The sequence below is a fragment of the Cotesia typhae genome, unplaced genomic scaffold (genome assembly GCF_013202065.1).
Source record: "Cotesia typhae breed Kobodo isofemale line unplaced genomic scaffold, CoteBio_Ctyphae scaffold_45, whole genome shotgun sequence".
NCBI lineage: Eukaryota > Metazoa > Arthropoda > Insecta > Hymenoptera > Braconidae > Cotesia > Cotesia typhae.
In genome coordinates this window covers 3,716,076-3,730,737 of record NW_027423777.1, presented here as the reverse complement: position 1 = coordinate 3,730,737, position 14,662 = coordinate 3,716,076, and the positions used below count along the sequence as shown (strand labels likewise).

At 28.2% G+C, this 14,662-nt stretch overlaps 1 protein-coding gene across 1 annotated transcript in view; it reads left to right on the top strand.

Moving 5' to 3' along the window:
* Positions 1-14,662, top strand: part of LOC141536920 (uncharacterized) — a 97,398-nt gene that overhangs the window by 17,880 nt on the left and 64,856 nt on the right. Inside the window, 5 exon segments of the mRNA XM_074257720.1 lie at positions 2,727-2,912; positions 6,486-6,526; positions 6,529-6,623; positions 11,939-12,730; positions 12,816-14,005. Of these exon segments, the coding sequence (XP_074113821.1) occupies positions 2,746-2,912; positions 6,486-6,526; positions 6,529-6,623; positions 11,939-12,730; positions 12,816-14,005 (2,285 nt within the window). The 5' untranslated portion in view covers positions 2,727-2,745.

Sequence of the window (14,662 nt, the reverse complement as noted above, 5' to 3'; positions counted from 1 at the left end):
AATGTACGTTTCATTTCTATTTAATTATACTATATAAATTGATAATTATTTGTCAATTTATTAAGATATTATCAAGCAAACATTAAGTTATAGCCATAATAAAATAATGTTTTATGAATAAAAATGTAAAGGTATTTGGAATGTCTCCTGATTATTAATAAGGATATTCGTAAATGATTCTGGTCTTTGTAGTCTTTGATAATCGATCTAGACAGTTCGGTTGACCGGAGATTTAATCCTCTACTACTACTACTACTACTACTACTACTCTACCAAGGATCCGTACAAGTAAAAGCAAAGGTTGTACTTTCACTAACCATCCAAATTTTAGCAGTTATCTGTGTCTGAAATAGAATCTCTTTAGCCAGCTATCTATGATAAAGTTTTGGCTTGACGTGCTGACGTCAGCCCTGTGTCATTTTCACTGTTTAACAGGACTTTAATAAGTGACAAACGATATCACAATCTAAATTCTAATTGTTAAAAGATACTTTTAACTTTAAATTAATGCCAAGTCAGTCAATCAATATAAATCAACGTAATATAATACTAAAAGTGATAGTAAAATAAAATCTATTTTTTCACTTGATGAATAATTAATTTTTTTTTTTTTTTTTTTTTTTTTTTTAATGTCTGCTTTGAAGCCGGAGTAATTTTATATATTCTTGATGATTAAATGTGTTAATAATATATCGCCAATTTATTAACGTATAAAAATGATATTTAACTTTAAAACTTTTTTTTTTTTTACACGACCGAATAAATATGATGTATAAGGGCAAGCACTCAGTAACTTTTTAATTCTGTGATTCTGTAACTGTGGATAGCAGTAGAAGTAAAGTCAGAGTTGAAGATAAGAAGAGCTAGAGGGGTGGCGGATGGTAGATGATTGTAGATGGGTGAATGACTCTGTATACTCAGTACATCTCTTGTCTACATGGCACATTGTTTTTTGCACCACTGATATATGGCATCACGACTTGCACTGGTATACATGTATACATTTATACTTGTCTACCACTTGTATACTGACATACACATATTTATTTATTTGTGACATACACTCTCGCTCTTCTTTTAACACTCCCCAATCCAGATAGAAACAGCCCGAGTATCTTTATTTCACCGTTTTGTTTTCTATGTTTATTTTTATTATTATTACGATTTTTTTTTTTATTTTTTATTTACATTTTCATTGTTTTGACTTCAGGGTGGGTTATTGTATTACACGCGTTCTTCGCTAGCTCGCGACAATATTACTGCGAAAACGTGATTATTTTTTCAATTTGCTAAGCAGATGCTCAACAATTCAGTCTGTTTCTCTCTCTTTTCTTTTACCTTATTTTTTTCTCTCAGTGTGAGAGTTTATGTGTGTATGTGTTGGTTGAATCCATATCAAACAATTTTTTTTTCTTTCTTCTATTTTGTCTGCTTTTTGGTCACAAATCAGCAAATAAAAGTCTTACAAAAGACATTTGAGTATAAAAGTTTTAAGAGATTAAGCGGTTTCATATACGTCTCTATTATATATATATATATATATATTTTTTTTTTTATTGTTTGGATAGATGAAATTGTTTTACTGAATTTAAAAATAAACAATAAATTCAATGACTTTTTAAATTTTTTCCTTTTTTCCTTGCTAAAAAGGATTAACCTCGAAGAACAATTGTGTCAACATTTTTAATTTTAATTTTTTCTAAAACGCCAAAGATGTATTTTTCTTAATGTAACATAGACTTCACGTTGTACATGTTATATAAGTATTTTTTTTTTCCATCAAAAATACTTGTAAAATGTTCATCTTAAGAGAGTACACCAGGTACATGTTGTACATGGTCATTTTCTCAATGAGGTCGCTCTTACCCTTGTGAAAACACACGACACATCTCTCTATTACTTGATTTTTTTTTTTTTTTTTTTTTTTAAATAGAAAAGTCCATTAGACAGCCAGAAAATAATAAACATAAAATCCACTAGTAATTTAATAATTATTTAATTTATTTTACTAATTTATGATAACATGTGGCGGAGAAAAAAAGAAAATTGAGACGTATTGATATACATATAATGGGTTATTTTGTTCGGTGTGGGATAATTCCGAGAATTACTATCCAGAAGGAGACTAATTATAAAAAAAAAAAAAAAAAAGGACAAATAACATATTTAACAAGATGAAGAAGAACTAGTGCTAAATATGAGAGAGACGGGTATCAACAAGTCTGGATTAACTCCAGATTTTATTTCAAGTTCAATTCTTTCTTCATTATTTTTTTATACTTATACTCGAAAAAAATTTTACTGCTGTTATGTAGTACTTGACTTTAAATACGTCTATATCTTTAAATTTATGTAATACGTATATATATAAGAGATAATTTTTTTTTCAATAATTACAAAATTATTTACAATTTAATGAAAACTAATATTGATATTATAATTACTTAATCTCAATTATAATTTTGTATCTGTCTAGTAGTGAGATAAATAAACGAGGCATGAAATTATTTTTTTACCATATATGTGATATACTGGTACTACTGTAGATACTCCTACTATATATAACGAAAGGCCTCAGTAAATCTCAAGTGTGTCTGTCACTTTGCTAATGAATCTGTAGGGATACGTGTCACAGAGTTTCATTACTTGTCACTATACATGTATTATATTTTTGTATTTATTCTGAATAATATATATTTATAAATTCATAAATTATTTTGATCCAGTTACAGATTAATAATAAAAATGGACGTCAGGTCCGATAATTCATGTACGGCTGGACGAATAGCCTCAACCGGTCGTTTAACTCCGTCAATTCATCAATCTGTCAATGGAAGACGAAAAGTTATTCCTGTACCTCCTCCGAGAATACCAACTCCTATGCCAATTGTTAATAATAATAATAAACAAAGGTAATAATAATAGTTTATTTATCACTAATTATTATTACGTGTATTAAAAAATTAAATTATTATAAAATATCAAATATATATATAAAGATAGATAAATTCATGTATAAAAGTAAAAGGTAAAGAGTAGGGAGAGTATGGTAGAGATGAGAGATGAGGGATGAGAAGAAAAACTGAAGACGAGGCATAATAGAGCAAGTAGGGTACATGGAGTGGCCACTTGTCTGGTTCTGATATGGTCTACAATCAACTATGATATACTAAAGATGAGGATACCGTTCGATCATGTACATTTATGAGGTTTAAGAGTTATATACCCTATATATATATATATATATATTATATTATAATATCTGTATATTAAACATTTTCTTTTAAATTTAAAATTAAAAAAATTGATTAGTATTTTTTAATTATAATTTTAGTATATTTACGTATTGAGTAATGTGTATTTCTATGAATGAATTTAATTTATTGAATAGAGTATACACTGATCGTAGAATCCCACTGAATAGTACTAAATACTAAATAAAATAGTAGACGAGATTTAATGATGCGGGCTTTACGTTAATTAATTAAAATTTGAATTGAATCAAAGAGAATACAATATTACTGTTATTATATACCGTTAAATTTTTGAGTTTATCTGTGTCTCGCAATACTATCCTCCTAACTAAAATATAATATAATTAATTACAATTTATAAATGTAATATAATATATAATATATTATATTATATTTTTATACAAATCAATAATTAGAGGACGTTTGAAATTTTATAGTACGATAAAAGCTTGCATGTTATCGTTTTTATATCTATTGAAAATCATTCAACTGATAAAATTTAATGAATTACAATTGTTAAATTATTTTACGTATGTTATTAATGCTTACCAGACATAAAAATTTCTTTTTATAATAAATTCTTTTTTTTTTAAATTTAGTTTAATTATAATTATGATTCAAATAATAATATTAATAATAATAATAATAATAAAATTCAAATATTTGTAAAAAGAATTTTATTAGCAATTATATTAATAAAAATGTAAAATAAAAATAAAATCTTTTATAATAAGAAATGTCACTCAATCACTTAATCGGATAAGTTTTGATTCAGCTTATTAAACTTTATCATATCTTCTCGGCATAATATTCTTCATAACAATAACAACAATAATAATAATAATAATAATAATAATAATAATAATAATAATAATAATAATAATAATAATAAACTCACGAAGTTGTCAATTTCACTGCAGACGAGGATGACTTTCTTATGCATATTGTACATAAACATGAAAATGCGCATAAGGGGTCATTCTTGTATAAGGCAGCAATATATGCGGCAAGAACCCTTGGTCTTGGAGAAATAAACGCTCTTATGGAACTCCGAAAGGAGGAATTTAAGAGCGTCATCAGGAACGCCGAGGAAAACCTACTCCTTGGCGAACTGATGGACAAGTCCATGCACAGCGTGTTCTTTAAACACGTGCGTGATCATGGCTTGTCCATCCAGCTGACGTTTTCCTTCTTAAAGTCAGCGGGCCTGATGTCCGAGACTGAAGGGTTCATATTTGCCTGCCAAGATGGTGTCATTAACACTCTTGAGTACCGTAGCAAGGTGCTCCAGGTGCAGCTTCCGGACACGTCCTGTAGGAGGTGTAGACAACATCCGGAGACGCTTATGCACCTTTTGTCGGCATGTCCAGTGCTGGCAAGAGGTGCCTACATACAGCGTCACAATGCTGCCCTGCGAGTACTCTATTATCATCTCAGATATAGCTGCGGTATCGATGAGACACCAGTGTTGCCTTATCTGCCAGGAGATATTCCCCAGGTTGTTGAGAATGACAGTTGCAAAATTTATTGGAACATGCCATTTGCAACAACCCGGCGGATAGATCACAACAAACCTGATATTGTGCTCTTCGACAAGGCCACTCGTGACATTTATGTCATTGAGTTCTCGGCCCCGGCTGAATACAACATCTCAGCCAAAGAAGAGCACAAAAGACAAATATATCAGGATCTCCTGTTTGAAATTGGCAAACTTTACCCAGGTTACCGTGTCAAGCTTGTCGTCCTGATTGTTGGCGTCCTAGGAGGGATGAAACAGTCTTTTGTATCCTCACTTGCCAAAGTTCCAGCTTGCTCATCAAAAGCTGAGTTCTTGGCAGTTAGGATGCAGAAGGCTGTTTTACTTGGTTCTCTCCGTCTCTTAAGGGAAATGACTTTGGCCTGCTGTGATCACTAACCGCCTTGTTGTGCGGAGTGGTCCAGCAGTAACGGATGGAGCTCAGGCTGGGCCCTCGGAGAATCGGACTCCGGGAATAACCCCCCTGAGCATTTAATAACATAATAATAATAATAATAATAATAGTAGTAGTAATAGTAATAACCAAATTTTTATCCGAGTTTTGAAATAAATTCAATTATGGATTGTTATTATTGTTATTATTAATTTTTATAAAAACAATGTCATTATTTGTTTTTGATAAAATTGAAAATAATGTTTTCTGTATTATCGACAAAAGCACTGAGTACTTGCCAACTGAAAGAAAAGCACGTAGTGTGCTAAATATAGGAAGCTTTCGTTGACAGTTCTCTCATATTTTGTCTGATGGTAAGTAGGTTGAAAAAAAGCTCATAATCGGTACTGTAGTTGCAAGTTCTATTCTAAATAACCACCACCCGTTATGACAATTCCACTATTTCTTCGTAACGATTGATATTATAGTTCGATAACTCACATAATTTAACAAGTTTAGTTAAAATTTTTAAACAGCAAATAAAAAAATTATAATGTTGATAGTAATAAATAATTTAACATAGATTAGAAAATTTTAAATAAAATAATTTATAGTTGAATTTAATATTATTATTATTATTATTATTATTGTCGATATAGCAGTGCTCCAAGGTTTAAATTTAACTCGAATGTATTTAAATACATATGTATATGTATAAAGAATAAAAAATGATTAAAAAAAAAAAAAAAAAAAAAAAAAATAATGATTGTATAGGATATGAAAACATTGTGGAATTCTCTTGAGCCTGACATGCCGTCAGGAATCTGGAATCCACAATCCACCTTGTTCTACCACATTTCGCTTTCTTCCTCCCTTGAGAAAAAGTTAATAAAACTACTCTACTTGTTGTCTGCGCTGTCGAATAAATCGAGTTTCAATAGTCTTACATACTCTTAAACTTTCATCAAAACCTACATCACTAAAGAATTTTATTATAACAATAACAAAGGAGTAATATTAATCTTAATGATCAAGTATGTTGTTAAAAGCAAAACGAAGATGAAATATTTTTGTAAGAAAAAAATAAATATAATATTGAGCAATAAATTTCTATACAATTAAAAATTTATATTTTTACAATCACAGTAAGCACGGTTATTTAAATTAATTAAACTTAGTAAGCAATTTATACCGTTAATATCTATACTATAATAGACACTATAAGATTGAGATGATTTTAATGTTTTTTTTTTTTTTTTTTTTTTTTTTTTCTATTATTGTATACATTATAATTTATTTTATTGTTAAATTTTTGTTACAGAAACGGCAGCAATGTTCAAATTCCTCAAATTACGTCCGTACAGAAAAAGAATCACACGGTAATATTGGTAAAATAGCCAGACGTTATCTTGACGATAATATGCAACAAGTATGGATAAATCCGCGATTGATCTCAATGGTAATAATCTAATAATTAAAAAACATTATATTTATTTGATGTTTCATTTTTAATCATTATAATATATTTTTATTTTATTTAATCCAGAAACATTATTTAATTTTTAACTTTGTTTTTCTTTTTCCAGATTTGATAAATTATTTACCTATATTTTTTTTCATTTGTTTTTTATTTTTGTCAATTTCTTATGAATATTTGACTTTTATAACTAACTGTTTGATTCTTTAGTAAATTGAGTGATTAATCCGGTCCACTTACTACTTTTTCGTATGATAAATTTTTCAATTTTATTCTTAATAATAATAATAATAATAATAATAATAATAATAATAATGATAATGATAATAATTTAAAAAAAGTTATTGTTTCAATCAATTATTGTGGTGATTAAAAAAAGTAAAATCAATAAAACGTACTCAAGTTCGAGTATATTATGACAAGTTAAATCCATTGGTGACAAGTACGTATACGTCGGGAAAGATTAAAGTCGGATTTCGATTTCGCAACGGATAAAAGGAGAGATCATTCAAATTTATATTATATATAGTACATGTAGCTTTCCACACATCAAAAAGATTATTAAAAGTATATTTATACATGCATAAGTATAATGGCAATGCTTCAATACTTTTTATATCCTATGAGATTTATATAAATACATATAAATTGTGTATGTATACATACTAAAAGTATATTTAATGGATAACAGAAGATTTAGGGTGCAGATCTCGTGTGGTGATCGACTCATAACTTTTTCTATCATCACTTGTTTCTTAATGTATTTTAAATATCTTTTTTCTTTATTAAATTAACTATTTAATATTTTTAAAGTTTCATTCGTGATATCGACTCGAGAAACAATTGATATCATTTAAATGCTAAAAAATAACTAATTTTAAGTGAAGCGATAAATTCCAATAGATTTTGTTTTTCTTTTCTTCGTTTTATTCTATTCTATTAAAAAAAAAAAACAGAGAGAAACGGAAAGGTACAATTGTTCAAAAGTCACATCTCTACACCCTAAAAGTTTCGAGTCATTTGGCAAAGTGCTACTTTGTGTCGTGTATAAAAAAAAAATTTAAAAAAAAAAGCGCTAACGTCTTTCATGTTATGTTCGCATTTATATCCAAGTCAGCAATTTTTGAATTTATCCCTATTCTTTACTCTCAGACGAAAAATCATTATTTTTTTAATTGAAATAACATAAGTGACAGAGATTATTTTTAGCATAAAGATTGATTAAAAAAAAATTAATCATTTTTCATTTGTGTGCAGTAAAATAATCAATAAAAATAAAAACCGTTAAAAAAATAAATATCTCCCGTTGAATGGATAAAATTTTAGTCGATTTAAAATAGTCACATCGATTGACATCTATCTGTGAACATGAAAACAACAGTAATTTTTTATTTCATTTTTTTTATTTTTTAAAACTCACGACCAGAGTTTCGTACAATTTATTCAGTAAACATTGGTGAAAGTAATGAAAATGAAAGAAAAGCGGGATTAAATGGAAACGCGAATGTCCAATCAAAAAAAAAAAAAAAAATAAATAAAAAATTATTCTTTTTTATACAACCATTGTTTTATTTTAATTTTATTATTCCTTTTAACTAAAGGTGTGAAATATAAAAGGAGTAGACAATACGGCATTTATACATGAATAGCAAAGAGTAAATAATCATAATAAAATGTGTCTCGGCAAAAGAATTTATTTCATTCTGTTTAATATTTCTTTGTTTCTTTGTGAATTTTACGCTTTTCAATTCTAATTTATTGTTTCAACGATCAATTCAATAAATATGTTTAATCAATAAATTTTATGATATAAAAATAGAGAAATAGTTCAAAAATAAATATGATTGCCATGAATTTTTAAAATTGTCAATTTTTGTATTTCAACAGTAAGAGAAGCAACTACTCACAAATTAATATTAACGGTTAGGCGTTTAACAAGTTTTTTAGAAATCTTAAATAAATACAATTTTATTTATTGTATCAAATTTAAGTATTAATAAAAAGTAAAATACAAATGTTATATACCAATATGAAAATATAAAATATATTTGAATGAATGAATAAAGAGTTAGATGTCTTTTTTTTTTTTTTTTTTTTTTTTTTTTTTTTTGTGAGGGTTGTTATGTAGTCTATCCTTTTCATAAAATTTTCCATTCGTATATAAAGACATATAAGAGTGAATCAAAATGAGAAGGTCCCCAATGGGGAAATTGTTGTGGCATTTTCTTCTCACTCCATTAGACAGAGTATTTGCTTGATTCATCTACTCATTCTACTTGTTTTATCCTCATACCAACAGTATACACGAAAATTCTCTCTGATTAAATATATACTATTCATTTGTACCCTAACTAATATTTAATTTTTGCATCGCTGCTTTTATTCTTTATCATTTGTTATTATTATTATTATTATTATTATTATTATTATTATTATTGTTATTAATTTTTATATTTTTAATTAATTAAATAAATTTATAAAAAATAGAATACAGGAAAAATATAATGCGGACGATTATTTGCTAGACGGTTTTTCATTTGATGATATATATAACAGGCAGGATATCCCATACACTATAACGGGCACTGTTACCTTAATTTTTAAGTTGAAAAAGAGTTGCATCACCGTCAGTGCATAATATAATGCGGGTATCGATTATTCACTTTTACCTCGCTTGCATTTTTATATAGTTTACTATCAAAAATATTTTCCCGTATTTTAATATCTACTTAATTATATTGTGGTTTAGTTATTATCTGATTATCTGTATCAGTAAGTTTAAATAAATAATTAAATTTAAATTTACGGACATGAATATGATAATTATTTTTCTATTCAATTCTACAACTACATTTAACATCATATCTTCATTTTTTAATTATTTTTCGTTTTTGTTTATATTTATAATGCGGAATAGTATATATATATATATATATATATATATATATATATATATATATATATATATATATATATATAATATGATGTCAACAAAAGTAATGTATCTTGAGAAGTAAATGTAATAATTACATCACGCGACACACATATATAATACATAATAAGACACAAGTTAAAGAAAAAAGTAATAAGATTACATCCAACATTACTATAGTATTTTTTTATATTTCATTTTTAATTCACCTATTTCTTCAACTTTTTTGCTCACTCGAGTCCAAGAATCAAGAAGATAGTAAGGTGTATGTAACATCTAGTCTGCAAATGAGTGTATGTACAATATACCTGTGAAACTTAAAAACTGAAAAACTCAAGAAAGACAGTTGTACTTGGGATGAAGTAGAGAAAAAAAAAAACGGTTTACTTTTTAGCGCTGTTGTAGAAAAAAAAAAATTGTCGCGACTTGAAGCTTGCAACATACCTTAGTTCTTAAGTCTTTGAAATAATGATAATAATAAAATAAAATGTAATTTTAAGAATATTGTATAAATTTTAGTGTTCTTTACTTAACGGTATAGTAAAGAAGGTAGGTAGAAAATAAAAAGATCTAAAGCGCCTTAAATGTATTTTATTCATATCTCAAAAGTTAAATTTTAATTACAATGCAATTTTTTATAGTTGTTATTATTATTATTATTACAATCATTTTTTTTCTGCGGCTTGTAAATTTTTCTTTGAAATGCTGTTAGGGTTTCACTTGAATTCACGAAGCAATCGTGTTCTTAAACCAAAGGACCGAGAGATTTCCCCTCACTCTGTACTCGGTGTTGTTAGTACTTGTCGTAGTAGTAATATTATACATCGGTGTTGGTTAAGGCTGGATGTGCTGAGCCAGTAGAGTACAAGTGGAAGTAGTACAGCAGCAGCAGCACAGTCTTTTACTACATTCAATCCTCCATCCCCCATAATTTTGATCCATGAAGATTAAAGAGCCAACGCAGGCGTGCCTATTCGCACTGTTGTGTACACCCTATATACTATTATACTACTGAGAACAGAGAAAAAAGATAAGCGTAAACTGGAATTTTTATGCGTGCAAATGCGTAAATATAAATATAAAAAATCAAAAAAACTCTAAAAATGTCCTGTTGACTGTTGTCGAGATGTTGAGGATTCCCGAAAATAAAGCAATGTAAAATGAGGAGAATGAAAAGACGAAGTAGGTGGTGAAAGTGATAAAGGAGGAATCAACTATTTTTATTTTCTATGTCGTGGTCATATAAATATTGTAGATTTATATATATATATATATATATATATATATATATATATATATATATATATATATATATACCTAAAACTCGACATATTGCTGATGTTATGTCTGGATTTTCATTTTAAGTATATGCATATACAACTGTTTTTGTTGTTGTTGCTTCTTCGAGCTTTTGTTATCAACTTCAATCAGTCTCCGACAAAAGAAAACAAATAAGTCTTCAAAATATTAATCGTTCTTTATATTTTTTTTTTTTTTATTATTTTTGTTCCTCTCTGATTAAATTGAAAAGTAAAATAATAATTCAAATAAATATTCCGAAGCTGAGTTTAAAGGTGTAAAGATGATGAATGTTTAACAGTAAATCAATAGATTAAGCTTTATATTTTAATCCTCTCTATTTTTCACAGTGACAATGTATTTTTTAAAAATGATTTTTACTTTATATATAGTTCTCTTTACTCTCAATACCTCTATAATAAATTGAACATCGATATTATAAGTATTACGACGAATCGAGGGAGAAAAGAGAAATGTATACAAATATATACATGTGATGTGTGTCTGGTATAAATACGAGGGTGTAAATTGTAGAGAAGAAATGATCGTGTACCAGGTGCATCTATAGGAATATCCTTTATAATATAACGAAGGTCATCCCTCTTAGCTCATGTTGACATTAAGTCATTCTCGTCAACCCTTATTCTCATTCTTCAACAGTATTATTATTATTATTATTATTATTGTATTTTTTTTTTTTTTTCCCCATAACAGTATCAGTTATTAGTATGATAAAAGTTGAGGTTTGACTTAATAATAAAGATTTCCTTGCCAATTTTATAAAGATGAGTGATCCAAATCCTCAGCGGTATTGGCTATATACCGAGAGATTGTCGTTTTATCCAGTTGGTGGATTTTCTCTTTTACGGTTCAACAACTTTCTCTATTTTTTTCTTTTTCTCTTTTATCATTTTATCATGTTCTTATTGTAAAGTTACTATAACTTTATCTCTTCCTTAAGCTTGTTATTTTACACCTTTAATTTTATTTTTTGTTCCACCGTTGTTTTTTATTTATTCTTGATGTTTATAACAATAATCTTTTAATTAATTAATATTTGTTACAGATAAATATGGAAGCTGTTACATCAACAGATTACGATTCAGCAAATTTAAGCCATAATTTTAATCAAATTGGGTTCAGCACTTATAATTATTCACAGTTTGAAGAAAAGTACAAGTCAACTCAGCAAAATTCAACAAAGCTTGGAACAATAAGTCAAACACTATCATCCCAGTCAAATGATTTCGTCAGCTATTTATACGACGATAAATATCCTCGTAATCAATTAAAGTCAGAACGCAGTGATAGTAATAAACAGCATTCGTACTTATTACCTCATGAAGTAAAATCAAAATCACAAAATTTACGTGGTGATTTAACCTACTATCAAATAGATCCACCTGGTAAACACGATACACGTCACAGCAAATCTCATCGAACGAGTGATAAAAATATTTCGTACGAAACACCCGCAAGAATAGTCACTGATGATAATAATAAAAAAGATGCTAAAGATAATAACAAACGTGATAAATGTGGAAAGCACACTCATGTTAAATCTGATTCAAAGATTAATGGGCCACTGTCAATAAATCAACAATTTATTAAATCAACAACGAATCAGTCGGATGATGAGTGTCATCCGAGTCATATTGAACAAATATCATCATCGGATCAACATCATCAACAACAATTTCAAGTCTCATACAAGTATCGTCAATTAGATAGGCCGCCAAAATACCAAGAACATCCTCCTCGAGATTCATTGAGGTGTGAACAACCTGGACCTAAATATTATCAAGATCCTCCCAAATATTCCGATGTTATAAAAAGAGATGACTTGAAAAAAATTACCGTAAGTATTTAATATTTATCAAACAACATTTATTTTTACAATTAAAAAATAAAATATCCTTTTTTATCATTGATACAAAACACAGGAAGAGAAGGGACGACGGCAAGTGGGGATACGTAGCGGGAGTGTTGGCGAGACGCCTGTTAATTTAGTCAGTATTACGCCAACTACGCGAGAAGTAATACGTGGTGCCATGACACGTCATCGACAAGCAAATAAACAACAACAACAAATAGATGACTCTAATCAAGTAAAAACTGATAATTTAAAAGAGCCAAGCACTCAACATAATTTAACAGAACAAACAACAGCACCACTGGGACTAATAACAACAACAACAACAACAACAAATAGTAGTGGTACTATGACAACTACTACTACTACTACTACTACTACAACTACTACTACTACTATCACCAATACCACTACCAGCAAAACCGATCAATCTTGTCGTAATAATTTTAATGGGGGTATTATCCTGGGTGTTAATGTCAGTGGAGTTATTTGTCCCGATATACTTGAAAAAAAATATGACAGAGCCAAAATTAACGAGTTTAAATTAATTGGCGGAGCATCAGGAGGAGGAGGAGGAGGCAGTAATATTGGAGTTAATAGTAATAGTAAAACAACAATTACAATGATTAATAATAAAAATGATAAAGTTAAAAGTGATAGTAATAATGATAAAATACGAGGGGGCAATAATCGTGATTCAATCCTCCATAAACATGAAAAAGATTGTATTAAAAAGACGAATCATGATGGGCACGTGGTGGTTGGTTATAAAGCAGACAATATCAAGTATTACGGTGAGCTTAAGGGATTTAAGTCTTATGGTGTTATCGATAAACCAGTTGGGATACATGATAAAACACATCAATATGCAGTCCCTGAGAAAGTAATATATCCAATAAATAATTTTTCTATTGGTAGTTCTATTGGAGGAGTCACTAATCATGATAAAACCCATTCTAAATCATCGATACTTAATTATACATCAAAGTTAACCGATAAAAGTGTTGTTGTACAATGTGATAATAATGTTAACAAATACAGTGATCAAAATTATTATTACTACAATAATAATCATCATCACCATCATCATCATCATTACAGTAGTAGTAGTAGTAGTAGTAGTAGTAATAGTAATCGTTATAATTATCAAAAATCAAATTGTCTTTTGCCATTATTTCAAGAAACAAAATATGCATATACTGTCAATGGTGCTCCCGGTACACCCTCTCAAGCAAGTGCTGCTGCTGCATTTTTTGCTAGGTATGTATTTTCATTAATTTAACTATATATATTCTATTTTTAGTTTATTTAATTATTAACTGGTTTTAATATTTTGCCATAAAAATGACCGTATATGAATAAAGAAACAGTAAACGGTATTAGATACGGGAGTAAGAAGATGAACCAGGATATCAAAGAGAATTTTTAAACTAAAAGTCTTGAATCTTGGTTGGTTCGCCTGAACGCCAAAAGATTTCAAAATAATATATAATATAATACCTCTGTAATTTTAAAAGTAGGTACAAGATTATAAGAGGGTGAATAGAAAAAATATTTTGCCTTAATTTAAACATTGCCGTTTAATTCCAATCCTTTCTGACATGATAACCATTTTAAAAACAGTTATATTTTTTTGTATATAATATTACATCGATCCTGCTGTTTTGGTCATGTATGTTAAACCCCACTGATCATATTTCATTATTACAGGTTTCATTACCAAGGGTTAACACATATTATAATACGAATATACCTATATATAAAAATTTAAAAAAAAAAAAAAAAAAAAAACGAATCAACTTATTGAACGGGTCATATCCATTTGGCTAAGTCAAATAACCAAATAAAGCCTTACCTAAATAAATTGTTAACCCTTTCTAAATAATCTCTTAAAAACTATGTTCATTTTATTCTCCC